General features: G+C 40.8%; 2 protein-coding genes across 3 annotated transcripts; one reads left to right on the forward strand and one right to left on the reverse strand.

Moving 5' to 3' along the window:
• Positions 1-94: 94 nt before the first annotated feature.
• LOC116767851 (AP-3 complex subunit beta-2) lies at positions 95-13,165 on the forward strand. 2 transcript variants are annotated; one of them, XM_061523428.1, is made up of 21 exons: positions 95-292; positions 532-639; positions 1,008-1,146; positions 1,574-1,734; positions 2,170-2,313; positions 2,457-2,562; positions 3,123-3,279; positions 3,889-3,998; positions 4,518-4,785; positions 5,589-5,697; positions 5,928-6,039; positions 6,122-6,353; positions 6,574-6,731; positions 6,899-6,975; positions 7,132-7,191; positions 7,611-7,734; positions 9,758-9,914; positions 10,343-10,542; positions 11,465-11,603; positions 11,831-11,940; positions 12,394-13,165. In XM_061523428.1, the coding sequence occupies exons 1-21, from the start codon at positions 186-188 to the stop codon at positions 12,640-12,642; spliced, it is 3,027 nt and encodes a 1,008-aa protein (XP_061379412.1). In that variant the 5' UTR covers positions 95-185; the 3' UTR covers positions 12,643-13,165. The 2 variants fall into 2 exon arrangements, with proteins under 2 accessions (XP_061379412.1, XP_061379413.1); XM_061523429.1 differs by having other exon boundaries at positions 6,902-6,975.
• On the reverse strand, positions 13,027-16,951 carry LOC116767850 (putative nuclease HARBI1). Its single transcript, XM_032658348.2, has 5 exons — positions 16,307-16,951; positions 15,975-16,171; positions 15,617-15,746; positions 14,301-14,442; positions 13,027-13,963 (listed from the first exon to the last, which is right to left on the reverse strand). The coding sequence occupies exons 1-5, from the start codon at positions 16,709-16,711 to the stop codon at positions 13,353-13,355; spliced, it is 1,485 nt and encodes a 494-aa protein (XP_032514239.2). The 5' UTR covers positions 16,712-16,951; the 3' UTR covers positions 13,027-13,352.
• Between the last annotated feature and the right edge of the window lie 1,707 nt (positions 16,952-18,658).

Below are 18,658 nucleotides of genomic sequence, written 5' to 3' on the forward strand. Positions count from 1 at the left end.
AATCAACTAAAACTATAGCAGTATGATCTAAATGCTGTTCATTCAATTTGGCACGAGACGTCAAAAGTTTTGTCGTCGACACCCAAATGTCAACTGTCACTTTCAGTTTGAAATTTTTTGGAAATGCTGTCGATGCACATAGTATAAGAAAATAAAAATATTGTCTTCGCACTGTTATTATAAAAATGTCCGGTACAACATCATACAATAATGAGAAAGTGGTGCAAGGAGAAGTTGAATATCCTGCTAGCGATCCGGCCTCCGGGGCTTTCTTTCAGCCAGATTATAAGAAGTAAATTGAACATATTCAATCAAAATTCAATAGAAAGTTGCACTTAAAATTTCACCCGTTTTAATTTGTTAACTTGAAAATACAATTCAATTTATAAAACTTATGTGTAAAAGAGTATTGTAAAATATATGAAAAATTAATGAAAATTTATCAAAAACCGTATACATATATAGATTAAAGTGACTATTCTGTTGTTACTCCAATTTAAAAGTACTCAAGATAAAAACATGTTTTTATAGAAATGAAGACCTGAAGCTGATGTTGGACGGATCAAAAGACTCTCTCAAGTTAGAGGCCATGAAAAGAATTATTGGCTTGATTGCAAAAGGAAGAGATGCATCCGACTTGTGAGATATCTTTTAATATTGCTTCTAAATATATCCTGCTGCATAATAATGTTAAATATTTATAACTGTTCCACTTACTTGTGTAGAACTTTCAAGGAGTGTTAATCTTCCTTATTCTTATTGTACTTAAAAATCATTTTCTATTATGTTAAGATTAATGGCAATCCAAATAATCTACATAATTAGATATTTTTTATGTTAATATTTTTACAAGCAATAACATGACATTAATTTTTTTTTTTCCTAATGTACACTTCAGTTGGTATTATTTGGCTGAATGAATGTGTCTTAGTCCTGTTTACACAATTAAAAAAAAAACTTATTTGTCAATCATATTAGTTATACTTAATGTAAACTTTTTATAAAAGATTTCCAGCAGTAGTGAAGAATGTTGTATCAAAGAATCTTGAAGTGAAGAAGTTGGTGTATGTGTACCTGGTCAGGTATGCAGAGGAGCAACAGGACTTGGCGCTGCTATCAATCAGTACGTTTCAACGAGCTTTAAAGGTCGGTAAGGCTTAATTAATGTTGATATAAAATAAAAATCTCCTCATTTTTTTGAAGTTGGTTAAAAAACCAGGATTATCAATTATGTATAGAGTGAACGTAAATATTTTTACTATGAAAATTCAACAGCCAACTTTAAGCAAGCAGAATAATTTATGAGCACTAAAAAAATATAATAATTACTACCTAAATAAATGATAAGAATATATATTTTTGTATACTTTTATATGGTAGTGGTTAAGTAACTGGCTGTTAGTGATTTAAAAAATAAGATATTCAGCCCAAAATTATATACATATTGCAACTTTTTTCTTCAACCTTTTCATTCATTAGTTCCAAAAACAAAAAGCACAAATTTAATGTGTTTTATGACTTTTGTGTATGTGTCTAATAAAGTGTCTAATAAAGAGTTACAACTGTGTTCCAGGATCCCAACCAGTTAATCCGAGCCAGTGCTCTCCGAGTGTTATCATCGATCAGAGTGCCAATGATAGTTCCTATCGTAATGCTTGCTATACGGGACTCCGCCAGCGACATGAGCCCTTACGTTAGGAAGACGGCAGCCCACGCTATACCTAAACTATATAGGTATAATTTTTGTGTGTTTTTAATATTTCCCTTTTATCATAAATTTGATCATGAACAATATCAAAGAATTTTTGGGTTAGTCTCTCTGCCCGTAACTCCGTAACTTTTGTGTCTGACAATTTATTTCAATTATTATTTTTTTATTGCACAGGATTGACAAAATGCCGCCTAATTTTATCTACTTTAGATGACGGATTTAATTGTACTGAGACAACTCTCAGAAGTACACCTTCTCAAACATCAAACAGAACATACCTATTTTTTTTTCCAAATCTCTACAGACTTCTAATATTTTTTTGTTATCAACTCTTTTGGTGCTCTAAAAGTTATTTCTTTTACTGAAATTGCTCATTAAAAATAATTAGATTGTATTTTACCAGTCATAAATAATACATCCTGTATACTATTATACACTTGATTTATCTGATATTTCAGCCTGGATCCAGATCAAAAGGAAGAACTGGTGGCCATCATCGACAAGCTTCTATCGGACAAGGCCCCGCTAGTGGTCGGATCGGCTGCTATGGCTTTTAACGAAGTCTGTGGGGACCGTATGAACTTGATACATAAGAGTTACAGGTATATATTCATATATATATATAGATTCCTCACTGAATGATTTTGAAATTTAAGTTGTTGTGTCTAGAATATGTATTATTGAAAGTTATTATTATATATTCTATTAAGGATACAGTAATTTAATTAGTCTTAAATTCTTCTAGGAAGCTATGTCTGCTGCTAGCTGATGTGGATGAATGGGGTCAGTTAGCACTCCTGAATGTGCTAACGTACTACGCCAAGACCTGCTTTCCTGATCCCAACAATGAGGTATACTTTGAACGTTGCTCTGAACTATGTCTTTACTAAATTTAGTTGCTGTCTTTTTTTATTTTATAGTCTTTATTAAAAAAGTACATTTAACACACACACACACACACACATAAAATAAATAAATTATTGTGGTGAACTCTTTGGTCAAATTATGTCAAATTAGTATAGTTAATTATATAAATAGATTTAGTAAGCAAGACCAAGATGTTAACATTAACATACAAGACAGAACTCCTGTTTTAATACTAAGAGCTTTAAATAATGTATAGTTAATTGTAAGCACACATGTTATAGCCCCTCACAGCATCTAAAGCCTCCTGCCATCAATCCCCGCGATCCGGTAGATGGCGCTGTATCATTAAGAAACGTACAAATATTTTTTTGGCAGCTCTAATAACCAAGGCACTACCCATCGAACCTGATAGTTGACAAGAGCGCTCTTATTGTTATTAATACAAAGTATATTTTTATTTGTATTTCCACACTATTCTACCGAGTTCATACAAAAGCGCTGTTATCGTTATAGTACTAGAGTATATTTGTAACTGTACTTCCAGAGCTGTTCCAGTGACAGCGACAACTCCTCGGGCCGTCACTCCCCTCGCGTGGAGGCCGACCTGCGTCTGGTGCTGCGAGCGGCCAAACCACTGCTACAGAGCAGGAACTCCGCCGTGGTACTGGCGGTCGCGCAATTGTTCTATCACTGCGGACCAGGTTAGCTGGTTCATATGTTTTGATGACTCATGAGCACTTTGACCCTAAATTATTAGCACTGAACATAGTTCTTATAGAGATAGCTTTGGAAATTGATTATGGCATAAGAGATTGTTGTTTATGACCAGCTGAAAAGGAGTAAGGAGTTAGGATCCCAAGATATGGGAAAAATACTAGGAGATCCATCATCACATTGTTCCTGGCTTACCCGAAAAACATCTTAGTGCTAATTCATTGAAGTGACCCCAGCGTTTCGGTATCAAATCGTGTTTTTGGACACGAGTTCCATTCTCCGGTTCCAGAATTGAAATTGTAGTCCGATGTAATTTTTTTTGACAAGAACTACCCAAGACAACTGGGCTATCAAAAACCTCGTCCCGATAGTACATTTGGTCGCCGAGATCATCCGCGGATGAATGACCTGGGTTGCCAGTACAGCCTTCGCTCGCTCAATAACTTTGAATGGAATTGAGAATCCTAATTTACAATATATATATATATATATATATATATATATATATATATATATATTAACTGTATATTATAACTTTCTCGTGTATCTTTTCATTCCCGCAAATGTTTGAATGGCAATAACCTCACTGTTTCCAGTCCAGGAGATGCCGCCCGTGGCCAAGGCCATGGTTCGCCTCCTGCGAGCGCCGTCCGAGATCCAGAGCGTGGTGCTGAACACCATCGCGTCTCTCACCGTCTCCAGGCCGGTCAGATATTACATCGCTCATCGAAGCGTGTTTCCAAACAGATATTTTCCCATCAACACTGTTCCTTCAATTAAAATTTCATACGTATTTTAGTATATACAAGTTAGAAAATATTTTTGACTCAGTAGCAGATGTCCCATGTATAAGTCTAAGTTATTTCTCACGAATAATAGTAACAAACGGAGTGAGTCACGTCATTCTCGGAGCCGTTCAAACGACCGCCGCTAACACATTCAGACATGTGTCATATTCGGGCTTTGTGTCAAACGAACAGAATAAAGGTCGTGAGTGTACAGCTGAAGTAAATAACGCGTAGTAAGCCGAATGTATTAGTTTTATTTAAATCAATACGCGATAATCAATGTTAGATCTCATTAGACAGAGCGCGGTGTATGTGGACGTGTAACGAGGTCTCCGACTGCCGCTAGTATACATTTAACTGAAACTAATATTTTCGGATCAATAAAATACAAAAAGTAAACTCGCTTATATTATGTTTGATACGAGTGTCGCTCTCAGAGCCTGTTCGAGCCGTTCCTGAAGTCGTTCTTCGTGCGTACGTCGGACCCCACGCACATCAAGCTTCTGAAGCTGGAGATCCTCACCAACCTGGCCACGGAGACCAGCTCGCCCGTGGTGCTGAGGGAGTACCAGACGTACGTCACCACCAGCGACAAGACCTTCGTGGCCGCCACCATACAGGCCATAGGACGCCTGGCCGTCCGCATACACTCCGAGACGGAGACCTGCCTCAACGGCCTGCTGCACCTGCTGTCCAGCAAGGATGGTGACTATATATATATTTGGGATCCTAACAAAATCATAAAAAGATGCAGTCGGCTCACAAAGCCAGTAGGTTTAAATAACAAACACAACCTCAACGAGAACAAACTAAGTATTATCTCAAACCGAAACACCTTACACGATTTATATTGCATTTACAAAAAAGCTCCCGGATCGCGGCGACAAACACTTTCCCGCCAAAAGTGAACGAACTGTCATCGCTTTGACGTCGCTTCGGACGCATTCGGGAATTTAAAGCTTCGGTTCGAATTGAATGTGCGTTCATTTAATATTTGAAAATCAAAGAGATTTTAATTAAAATGAACAAATATATAAGGTAAACCGACCACCCGCGACATCTGCAGTCTGTGTCCAGTAACCTCTAAAACACAGCTGTTATGGCTTGATGAAGATAGGGATGTAAGGTAGGGGAGAGGTACAGCCGATGCCTCGTTCTAACATCCAACCTACGTAACGGGAAAGTTTCGATGAAATCGGTTCAGTAGGTTTTAGTTGTCGGTGTGACAACAGCCATATATCAACGCGGCGGCGGACAATCAATAATTTTATTTGTTTTTATTCATTATATAGTTATGTCACATTAAACTAGTACTAGTGATATTGTAATGTATTTTGTCACATATTAATAGTCTGTAGGCGTACCGTTCAGCCGTGTTATGCCAGCAGAAGCAGAATACAGATCCGATCCTCGCGTGACTTTTCATCGCGATGTGTTCCTTGCTTAGCGACACACTTGCTGTAGTTTTGTGTTGTAACGTGTCTCTGTGACGTGTGTACGTTCGTCAGAGTGGGTGGTGTGCGAGGCGGTGGTGGTGGTGAAGCGCGTGGTTTGCGGAGGAGCGAGCTCGGCGCGGGCCGCCGTCAGCAGAGCTGCCAAACTACTCCGATCAGACCGGTGAGATATACAAACATGGAGATAATATAGATACAATGTAATAGTGACTATTAGGGTCACACTGGCTGGATATGCTGACGTCAAATTGGCTGATGGTATGAATGTTATCAGAGTACAACAAACATATGCAGACTTCCTCTCGGTCTGACTCAGAATACTAATGTATGGTTGTAGTCTGACTTGAGGCCACGTGTATCTTCCTGTCTATCTTTAACTCTCTCTCTCTCCAGCCTGGCGGGCGGCGCTCGTGCGGCCGCGGTGTGGCTGGTGTGTGAGCACGGGTCCCAACACGCGAGGGCCGCGGCCGTCCTCGCTCACATGGCGGAGAGCTTCGCTGAGCAGGTGTCAAAAGACTGTTCTATAGGTTGATGAACTTTGAATATATAAGGATTTCTATCGTATTAACAACCGTATGTGTCTCCAGGAGGAGCTGGTGAAGCTGCAGCTGCTGTCCCTGTCGGTGAAGCTGTCCGTGACGCAGCCGGCCACGCGGCCCGTGTGCCAGTACGTGCTGTCTCTGGCGCGCTACGACTCCAGCTACGACGTGAGAGACCGCGCCCGCTTCCTCCGCAGCTGCCTCGAGGGACGCCTGGCCGAGTTCGCCAGAGAGATCTGCCCGGACACGCCCAAGCCCAGCGTGCAGGCGAACAACAAAGGTTCAACTATAACTATTGTGTTCAACACAAACCTGACCGGTACTCTCTCAATGTACTTGCCTTCTGCGACTCTCCCCTCCCGTCAAGACGACATCTATCCTGTTTAATTTATAAGCTAAAAATGAGCGCTACAAATATATTACTTGTGTTGTCTTTCAGATGACGGATGTCATTTTAATTGTGAGTGAATGCCACATCGAAGTCATGTGTGTAATTTCAGAGCGTACTCATTACACGGTGGGGTCTCTGTCTCAGTACATCGGGTCGTGTGCGTGCGGCTACCGTCCGTTGCCGACAGCGCCCTCTGCGGACACGTGCGCCGCGCTCCGGGACTCCGCCCCCGCCGAGACGGAGCCCGAGCGAGACATGGACCAGCAGGTAGAGAAAGAGAGAACAGCTTACACTTTAAAGTCACAGTATTTCTGTCTGTGTTCCTTTTTTTTATCTGTCTTGTCGTTTCAACCATCTCCTCACCGAAGTCTGTAACACATTATATATATGAACCATGAATAATATTTAGTAACAGCATCTGTAACTCTCTCCAGAAGAACAAGAGCTTCTACTCCGAGCCCGGATCCACGTCCTCCTCGTCCAGCTCCAGCAGCGAGGAGTCCACAGACGAGTGAGCGAACCGCCATATAATACACGAATCCTACACTCGATCTAAATTCACTCGCCAACATCAGCATTTAAAACGTCCTTCAATAAACAGCTCGTTATAACTCATCCTCACAATCGCTCTGTCTCTGTATTATTCTGTTGTTCCTGTTCGTTACAGAGAGGATTCCAATGAGGCGGACGACAAACAAGAAAAAGCTAAACAAATCAATAATTACAAGTGAGTTTGTCCGTTCATGTCCAGTATATATATATAAATTATGTCTATACATATAATGTTACATTTAAATTCCTTGAACCGAGTTACATTTTCAAATGTAACATTTTTGGCCATCAAATTACCTTTAAACTCTCAGTTGATCTTAACAAGCATTGATATTCTCTTAGCACGTCACTGTCATTGCTACCTTATATTCAGATGCCGGTTTCTGACCCCGCATGTTATGTACCAGGCACGCTCGGTCGGTGTTGTTGAGTCACATGCTATCAGTGTATTGTAGGTAGAATATAAAAGGCTCTGTCATTCAGTCAGCCGCTCAGCACAATATATATATATATTACTAATTTACTATATTTTTTTTGTATACTAAAGTTTCTTTTGTATGTAATTAGTTCTGCTATCATATCTCCGTGTTTCAGATCCTCCTCATCCGGCACCAGTGACTCGGAGTCGGACAGCTCGTCCTCACAGAGCGACATCGACTCGGAGACTGATCACCAACAGGACGGAGAAGAAGGAGACGGGGCGGACGGAGATGATAAGGTAGTAGGGGAGGGAGGGAGTAGCAGGGCAGGGGGGGAGGGGGATTATCACAAACATTATGTAGTTGTGTTCAAATATTAGCGTCTACAGAAACTCTGTATCGAAGAAAATTGTTAGAGCTTTATAGGCGGGAGAGCCTCGCTGTCTAGTAAGTACAGCTCGGACACGGGCTGGCTCGGCCGGGGAGGAACCACCCTCTCACAGAAAATCGATTTGAAGTAGTCTTAAATGGCTGCGCTTCGTCCGACGAGTGAGAGAGCCGGTTGCCCCTTCCCTTTTCCCTCTCTTTCCCATTTTTTTTTAATCAAGGGTGGCAACACATCCGCAAATTCATGCTGCGGAAGTCCATGGGTGACGGTACTACCTCCGTCAGGTAGGCCGTCTGCTCGGTTGCCCTCTTTAGCATAAAAAAAGATGACCTTCAAATCATCACCGCTCTTGAATTTTATAGGGTTTTCCATTAAGGGCGCTTGATCTTTGAAATGCAAAAAAAAAATACATGTAGGAAAGATATTTGCGAAATTTTTTTTTTATTTGGAAGGTCTATCGACCCCATTATGTATGGAATATGACATCATTCAAATGACCGCCACGGCTTCGGTTGGTGGCGCGCACACGAAAGGTCCAATTTTCGATGACTCTGGCGCACAAATCGGGCTGTATTTGATCGATGGCGTGGCGTATGTTGACTTTGAGGGCATCGGTGGTTTGCGGCTTGTTGGCATAGACCTGCGACTTAAGAAAACCCCACAAGAAAAAGTCCAGCGGGGTCAAATCGCACGATCTCGGTGGCCAGTTCACGTCGCCTCCGCGCGAGATGACCATGTCCAGAAATTGCTCGTGCAGAACTTCCATCGTAGCGTGTGCTGTGTGGCACGTAGCGCCGTCCTGTTGAAACCACATGTTGTCCAGATCCATATTCTCGATTTCAGGCCAAAAGAAGTTGGTTATCATCGACCGGTATCGCTCACCATTGACGGTGACGGCCACACCATTATCGTTTTCGAAAAAATACGGACCAATCACGCCTCCGGCCCAAAATCCGCACCAAACAGTCACTTTCTGCGGGTGCATTGCCACTTGGTGAACCTCGTGTGGATTGGTCTCGTCCCAAATACGGCAATTTTGCTTGTTGACATAGCCATTCATCCAAAAATGCGCCTCGTCGCTGAAGATGATTTTTTTGCCAAAATCGGCGTCAACTTCCAACTGCTCTAATGCCCAGTCAGCGAACACACGGCGCTGTCTATGGTCATTAACCTTGAGCTCTTGGGTCAGCTGGATCTTGTACGGGTGCAGGCTCAAGTCATAACGCAAAATTCGCCAAGTTGTCGTCTGCGAAAGGCCGAGTTCCTGTGCGCGACGCGGAATTGACTGCCGCGGGTTTTCGAGGACACTGTCGCGCACAGCGGCGATATTCTCGGCAGATCTCGCGTTACGTTGACGCACGGGAACCGGCTGATTGTTAACTGACCCGGTTGACTCGAATTTGTCCACCAATCGACGGATAGTCGACTCGGCAGGACGATCATCGCGACCGTAAAACGGGCGAAGTGCGCGGAACGTTGCTCGAACTGAAGACCCATTTTCATAAAACAATTTTATGATTTGCACGTGCTGCTCGACACTGTAACCTGCCATGGTGGTTTGGGAGGACGGAATGAATATAACACACTGCATTTGACAGCTGTCACTCAAACAACATGGCCGCAATCAGCTGTCAAAGTTCAAGCGTCCCTATTGGAAAACCCCATATATCTGACGTGATGCAAAATTTAAATAATACGATAATTTAATGAAAAATGTCGTTGTAAATTATTCTACTGATAGGATTATTTTTTTTTGGAAGAAAATTTTTCTGTGTATAAAATGTATCTAAAATAAAAATATGCTGAGAAAAGATATGCCGCTCATAAGCTTTGGTAATTGTAACTTCCACGTGATCGCCGCACGGCTCCTTGATTATTATGATAATATCGATAATTGACCGCCGTATAATACACAGTACCTGCATTTGTTCCAGCCACCGAACAAACGGGAACCGGAAGTCAAAGAAAAGAACGACAAATCCAATCTGGAGCTGCTCCTTGAACTGGACGAAGTGGCGAGTTCGTTGCCCACCATGACGCCCACGTGCGGGGGCTTCCTGTCACCCACCACGCCACAAACGGAGAATGAGGGTACGTTTTATTGTGACATAAACGACTGACAACATATTACGTTACAAATGCTAGGTTTGAGCGATGTTAATTTTATTCATATTTTTATACTATATTGTCATATGGTTCGTGGTTGTTCTCGGCGCTCTGTTCTTCTATTGTATACCATCAATTTATAAACTAACACAACCGACGCAGGGAGCGACATGCGCGTCTATCTCACCCCGAGCCACGCCCTCTTCCTCTTCTCCTTCCTGGAAATTTATCCCAGCATTAGCCAGGGTCTGCCTTCCTGCTCAAACTCCTCCACTTTGCACGGTCTTTAGCATCAACGGCCTCTTCCTATAAATGACCAACACGTAGAGGCGCTCCCGAGCCTCACTTGTATCTACCAGACTGCAAGTTGTCATCTCCATTATAGTAATATAATTCTGGACTATTTGTTACAGACGACTCCATAGTCCCCGTGGGTCCGACCCACGTGCCCGGCGAGGTCGAGCTGGTGTCCCGCGTGCGATGGTCCGGGCTGGGGGTCAGCCGTCGCTGGTTACGAGCGCCCCACCTGTACTCGGACAAGATGGTCGCCGTGCAGCTGAAATTCACAAACCACGGGCACGAAGACGTAGAGAATATACGACTCGAGAAAAAGGTTCCAGAGAACATACACATACACACACAGACACACACACACACACACGCACACGCACACGCCCACGCACGCGCACGCACACACACACACGCACACGCACACGCACACGCACACACACACACACACACACACACACACACACCATTGACACGTTAAGGTTATTGAAATATGTAAAATAATTCACCAAAGTCGTGTGATTTAGTAAAGCTATTGAAACTTCCCGCCCCTAAGCAGCGTGGTCTCCGCGGACGGCTCCCAGGTACCTGCCAGTTTGATGGCGAAGCATGCCACACATGCCACACTACTACTGTGTAGTGTAGTAGTATACAAGCGACTATTTATTGTACATTTATGATCCCGAGCACATCACAATATGTATGAGACTTCGTTCGAGGTTCTCGATAGATATCAAAGTTTTCCTGCGATCCTTTAAGATAGTTAAATCAAAGGCAGAGGTCAACCCGCGGGTAAAGTAACCGTGAAAGCATTTCAGTTCCTAGCACCAGTTGGAGCCACAGTCACTGTCAGCACCATCCAGCTCATTAAAAATAAAGCATATGTCATTTTATCGGACCTTACTCAGTTTATTGTTCCGTCATATATGTATATTCAGGATCCTAACAAAATCATAAAAAGATACAGTGGGCTCACAAAGCCAGTAGGTTTAAATAACAAACACAACCTCAAAGAGATAAATAAGTTAAATTCAATTTACAAAAACACAAATCGTGTCAGCAAAATCCTTTCCCGCTTAAAAAAAGTGTACAAAACAAATGTCATAGCTTTAACGTGGCTCCGGACACGTTCGGGAATTTAAAACTTCGGTTAGAATTAAATGTATTCCCTAAACAGATATTTTCCACACAGTACTCAAGGTTAGAATTCGTCCGACAAATAAAAACGTGGACATGTTATTTTCCAGGAGGTTCCCCCCTCCCGCTCCATCCAGGAGTTCCCGGTGATTCCCCGCCTCGCTCCGGGCTGCTCCACCACCGTCCTGCTGGGCATCGACTTCGCCGACACCATCCACCCCATGGACTTCACACTCGCCAGTTCCAACGGTGAGTTAGGCCCCCGTACATAGTACGGACCAACAGCCAAGAATATATGGAACGCAAACGTCCCTCAGAGCGGGGCTCGAGCTCGCACCTCCAGAATGTCCCACCAGTAGCGTTTTTTCTTGACGTTGGTGACTTTTCATTGTAAACTCTCTCCTTGATGGTTGAGTTGATGCTGTGAGCATTGAATCGATGTCTCTTTCCCGTTAATGTGTGTGTACCCGCTGCAGGCTCCGTGAGCGTGTCCGTGAGCCCGCCGGTGGGCGAGCTGGTGCGTGCCGTGCGCGTGTCGTCGGCCGTGTGGACCAAGACCTGCAACGCTCTGCGAGGAATGAACGAGGTGAGCTCACGCGAGCAGGGCTGTCAGTAGGGACCAGTGGGGAGTGTTGCGACATCGATATCGTAAAATAATAATAAAAACCTTCTAGAGACCTTAGTATGATAAACGTACGGATGTCACTTTTATAATGCTAAGTGTTAAAGGTATTAAACTGTGTCAAAAAATAAAGGTGAGGCAGATTTGAGTTTTAAATTTTGAGGTAGAATTTTTACACATATTTTTCTATACAAGAAATTACACTGTCCGCTAGTTACATTACAATAACTTCTTTAGTTTTCAATATATTTCATACATATAACATTTTTTGTCTGTGTTCGTTTGTAACGTCTCTGCCAGATAACTGATGTCATAAATAACTCGCTCTTCTTTTGTTTGAAATGTTGGAAAAAAAGCGTTCCTTACAGGAGTCGAGGGTAGATGTAGTTTATGAATAAATGAATCCCTGGTTCACAGTGCAGCAAAGAAACCTCCAACCCCGGGGACGAGAACATCTGTCGTCGTGTTCTGGAGGCGGCCAACCTGTGCCGTGCGGAAGGCTCGGAGGAGATGCGGTTCAGCGGACGGAGCATGAGCTCCCGGGCCCTGGTGCTGGTATCGGTGACGAGGGTCGAGGCCGACCGGTTGGCGGTCGTGGTCCGCTGCGAGAACATAGCACTCGCCAACCTCATGGCCGGCCACATAGCGACCGCCCTCGACGGCTAGAACACTCGCACCGTCGCACGGCTGCCTCGCTCGATATATTCCAGCGTATAAGATTCTTGCAAGGATTTATAGTCAAATTCTCTGACAATATTTTTATTACACAGTGAACCGTATCTGTATTGTATGCGTCCAGAGTGAAACAATCGCAACATCTTCACAAATTACTTATAAGTCGGTGAATTAAAATGTAATGATGTTAAAGTTATCGCAATACTCCGCATTTAAACCCTCGGGTCACAATAGTTAACTTTTTCTCAGCGTATTTCAGCTCACAGATATCATTTGGAATGCAGTCAGTTCATGTCTGCAGTGTGCAACTCGCTTTATATCATAAGCAAATCGTTTTAACCTTTTTCTTTTTCTTCTAGTCAGAAAACAAACGAATAATCTCGAAATTTTTATTAAAACTATCGTCACGGATGTCCTAGGTTAAGATTCATATAAAATAAAATATATTATCACATAAACTGACAAGCACCTAACGTTATACAGCATGTATCAATATACGATTTACAAAATGATAGCGTTCGTTTCATTGAAAACATTAAAATATTTTTTGTTGTATGACAAAAATCATATCAAAATGAGAAGCTTACTTACATTGAGAGAATTAATAACTCGCAAACATAATCCACGCATCCCAACATGCGAGCTGAACACCCTTTATATAATGTTACACGTACAGATCTATGTATATACACGTAATGCCTTCAGTGTTGCGGGTAGTGACCCCAGGCCGGCGGCATGCCCACTCCGATGCTGTAGGGGTTGTTCATGAGTATCCTGGGTCTCTTGGGGTCGTCGTGCATCTGATGCGGATGCACCTCGGGGTGATGTACAGGGTGGGTCTCCGGCGGCCGGTCCTTCTTCGCCAGCCTCCTTTTGGTGGCGGGGCAGGTGTCGGTCGTGATGCTCCTCTCGGCCCACAGTCTCTGTATGAGCGCCGCCCGCGCTTGCAGGCCGAGCTGGTCGTGTTCCTGTCTCCTGGAGGCCGGGGCGTTGGCCACCCTCTGCTTCATGGCCTCCAGACGCTCCTCGGCCTGCGTCATGTCCACGGGCGGAATGCCGTGCTCCGTGCATATGTTGTGTAGCACGCAGCAGGCGAGGACCATCTTGGCGACGGTGGGCGGGTCGAACTGCTTGTTGCTGGTGGCCTGCAGACACTTCCAGCGCGCCTTCAACTGTTTGATAGTCTCCGTGACGGCCGAGTGCGCCTGCGCGTGCAGGTTCGTGTAATACTTCTCCGGTGACATGGAAGACTTCTTCGTCATCTTCGGCACTGGGGCCATCAGGTACGGTTTCTGTGAGTAATGCGGCCCGCCTGCCGTATAACAAAATATATAGTTACGTTATTATTTAAAGGTATTTAAGCAAATCACTACTGAGAATCTGTATACAGTATGCCAAGTATTCTTGAAGAGACGGAGTAACTTTACAGCGAAAAAAAAATCTGCCAAAGTCTCCACACAACATGGACCCCACATATTGAGACCCGCTTGTCTACGCTCAGCTTTATTTCATTAATTCGCCTCAATGACGTGACATTATAAGCATATAACAGTTTCTACTAGCCATGCATATAAATGTACTACAGGCATCGAGCGCGGTTAGTGACCCCTAGTATTTTTGTATTATACGATAAATGTTAAAGATAATACCTAGCAGCCAGCAGAGATCCCGTGAGTTGTTCAGGCTGACCAGGTCCACGGTGACGGCGTGTCTGGCCAGCAGAGCGTCGTGGGAGTATGAGCCTCCACCCTCAGAACACACGCTCATGATGCGCTGGCGACTATCGCTTATCTGGAACACGTGAACTATTAATATACGGACAAAACATTACACGATATAGCCTTACATGAATATCCATTATTTTCCCTAAATTACTTCGCACCGGCATCACCGTGATGATGTCGGCCTTAGTGTATGAACTAAACACTTGAAAAACATAAAAAAACAATATCGATAGCTAAGATTTCCGCGCGTGCGCATTTAAATAAAGCTAAGTAATTTGGCTACTAAGCGGTTTCAAATATTTTATATACATGTCCTCTCGTCTCTCGTGTCGTCTGGCCGCGATCACGGCTGCTGTACAGAACCAAACCGTCGGGATGATGTAGAAATAAAATAATAAAAGAACGGTTAGCAGCCGAAAGACCAAGTTTCATTGAAAAATGCTATATTTCTCACCATGTTACACATTTTTTCTAAACTATATCTATCCAGACTTTGATATTTTTATTCTAGACATTGGCATAACTTCAAACAAACATAGTCGTGGAATAAATTGTTTCGAGGATACAAAATATGGAACATAATCTTATTGTATGAATGGCTTGCTTTCAATTTGATTCAAAATATCAAAACCACACAGATACTTAGTGACTAAATATATATATATACTTTACAAATTCATGAGACAAACTTTGTACGATCCTGTGATAGGTATCAATTAAATCTATTGATTAATTTGCTGTATGGTTTAAAACACACCTAGAATCTCAGCTTTAATACTGGCCATAGAGACGCATTAAACATCTGATGAAAAAAGCTCTTCTATTTAATTCACTAGTAACTAAATACAATGGCAGCTGTTATTTGTCTGTAGACAAACTGTTTTGAAGCTTGAAACGTGACGGTGTCATAAGTGATAGTTAAATTAGATATTAAAAGAGTTACGGTGTAATCGCAGGTCGCGCTAAGCTTCTAAGTAAACTTGTTCATTCTACACGGGTCTGACTCAGCAGTTCCGTGTGAACAGACTTATTAGTTTTATATTTCTTTTTTAGAATATTTTAGAATATTGTGTCACTATTTGTTCACCTTTCGTACAATATAGTTGAACCAATTAATTGTAATTTAGATTTAAAATTAAATTAAATCATTTAAATTTTGGTTTCATTGCATCCACTGACCGTCGAAATCATAATTAGCTGATAATTCTATCAAGTGTATATTAATTGTTAAAACGACTCACTATTTGTACTTTCTTAGAGTGGTATGATTTGTTGAAGTGCTTCTTCTGATCTTCATCGGGCCGGGCGATGGGCACATGCACACAGTCCACACAGCCAACAACATTAGGGATGCCATACTTCATGTAAAAACTAAAATTTATAAAATATATATTAAGAACGTAGGGAATATATATCATTAATAACTTTGAAATTATGGAAGTGGTAGTATACAAATCTCTAAAAAAAATAATGACTATATTCCTAGGACTACATACTTCTTTGGTTAATTAATTTTGAGCACAAACAAATTCAAAAATTGAAAATTTAACAATAGATACATATAATAAAAATTGTATAATCAAAAACAATAAAAAATACCCATTTTTGATGACTTCCCTCTCATTTCTCAAATGTGGGAAGTGTATATATTTCTTAATAATACTGGGGTCATTCATAGCTTCAGTGACCTGCATCACCGCTGTTGCCACAAAATACTGAGTTATACTGGGGTCCGATCTACCCCCTATTGATTTCTGATACTTGCCAGTAGCATAGAATGATAAAGCTGCTAAAACCTTTATAACAACAACAAAGAATATAAATTGAGTCATTTCATCATAAAAAAATATTATGCGTACATTAAATTAACTAAACATATTAAAGTATTTTTTATTTTACATTTGAAGATATAAACAACTTTTATAACTTACTTTACTTTCGACTGAAAACTCAATCGATTTAATAGAATCGGGCATAACAGGTTTCAATTCCTCACAAAGATTTCGCGCCAGATCTTTTGAAAGTCGATACATATCTAAAAAGGCGGCATCACTCAAATCAAACGGATCTGACTCTTCTTTAGATTTTGTCACCATTTTCTCCGGACTTTTTGCTTTTTCTAAACTCCTCGGCTCTTGTTGCTTTTGCGATTGTGACGAATCCCATTTGAGTAACTCAAAAAACACAGGTTCTTCGTCAACAACAGATATGTAGCTGTCTTCTGGCGGCTTATCAGCCATAATAATATAGTTTTTAAGTAATTTAAAGTGAAATACAAAATAATTTGTAACTGTAACAAACGCAGCTAAGGACTTGGCTTTCCTGTTTTGACACATGACATGTAGAGTTTGATTGCCAGCAACAAAAACGGAAAGCACTGCTAACCACTATTACTTTTATCTTGATTTTCTAAGACGTTAAATCGGTTCTATTTTAATTTGGATGGCAGTAATTATAAAATAAACTTTCATACACACAAAAGAGATATAGAAATATTTAAATTTAGGTATGGGCCAGCCAATAACTACTCATGTTAACTTTGAATACAAAGTCAACTCCTTATTTTTCTTTATATTATGACTATGACTTATTCAACATTTTTTTTAAATAATATAATTAATATAGTGATATATTCGACATCTATTTGCAAATTATGGTATGAAATAATAAAAAAATATGGATATTTCCTATATATTCTAAGTTGCAATTACATACATTTCTAATTGTGGATTGGTTTCATTGTGGATGCATTATGTTAACATATGAATTTCTGTCATATATATGTGCTTAAGTGTGGATTTTCAAGTGCATATATATATATATATTTTAGTGCTTTGAATTATTTTCAGGACTCCAAGTAATCATGACGTTTAGAACAAGTCTTTCCCTTTAAAACTGACCACACATCATAACGCAGCACCTTGTCCCGAAAGGGCGTTTCTTAATTATTAAACAAGGAGTTGTTAAGTGACTTAATTAACTTCTCAAAAATAGTATCTTGATAAACTTGTGCCAATGTTTTAGTATCATAAAAAGTTCAGTTCTTAACAGCTAACGCTTTAAAAAACTAACAATAACTATCTAATGCGCGTTAAACGCTCTCCTCCACTGTCTAAGCTCCTCTCACTGCCTAGCCAAATCTGTAACTAACCTACTTGTAGTCTGTTGTCTTTATAATATTCTACTATGTTTCATAAAAATTAAATATCCAAAAAATAACATAGTAGGGCCTCAAGTATACTTGTGACGAAGGTATTTCTTTTATGTTAAATGGCCAGTAAATATAAATGCATCAAATATTCTAGGAGGAAAGGTTTTTGATTTAGGTCGAACTTTGGAATTTAGAAAGTCACTCTGTTCCTTCGTGATTCTCTTCGGAAGAGCATCGTCGGTCACCCAACGCCCCTCACACTCCTGTAAGAATTATTAAAAAGTACGAAATGTCACTCTTTTATTCGAGAAAAATCACAGTTTCTGTGGTATATACCTAGCATCAGATAAAAATGCTTAACGATTTCCGAGAAAAAAAACAGAAAAACAATATATATCCGAGCTTACCCGTTAAAGTTGTCTTTTTTTAATAAATTATAACAAAAAAATATATATGCCTGAGTTTAATATGATTTTTTCAAATATTAAAAAAAAATCAATTTTTTTTAATTAATAGAATTTAAGATGAAAAATAAAAATTGTTTTTTGACAATTTAACAATAAAATATAGGTTTGTATTCAAATAAAAGTAAATTCCAGCGCGAATGCAGCCATAGTTATAAAAATTAAGGAATTTGACAGAAGAGTTAGCATTTCCAAAGAGTATTTAAGCAAAATTTCACATACGTTTAAAAAATAAACTTGTATATCGGATTTATTACAAATTCATTATTTTAAAGACAGGACGCCAGCCTCGCTGACGTCACTAATGTCACTTGTTTCAGTACGTTCCAGATATTTTAAAATGAAACTTCAATTCTTCTAAATGTTCTTGTATTTCTCGAAGGTTCTTCATAATCACATTCTTAAGATCCGCACTAGCTGAACTCTGCAGTCCGCTGTCGTGCGTCCAGACGTCATATTTATACCAGAATTCAAACATAGTTCTATTCTCTTTGATTTCGTTTTACTTTTAACAATAGTAACGACGACCAATAAGTTGTTATAGTAATTGATGACAGCCTTGAGTTATTTTCATGTTGCATCCGTCATTAAAGCTGCTTGCGCCGATATGTATCAAATTTCGATGAGTCATAAAAATGATAATGAAGAGAAACAATGAGAGCTCCATA

Source organism: Danaus plexippus, chromosome 19 (genome assembly GCF_018135715.1).
Source record: "Danaus plexippus chromosome 19, MEX_DaPlex, whole genome shotgun sequence".
In the NCBI taxonomy this organism is placed as follows: Eukaryota; Metazoa; Arthropoda; class Insecta; order Lepidoptera; family Nymphalidae; genus Danaus; species Danaus plexippus.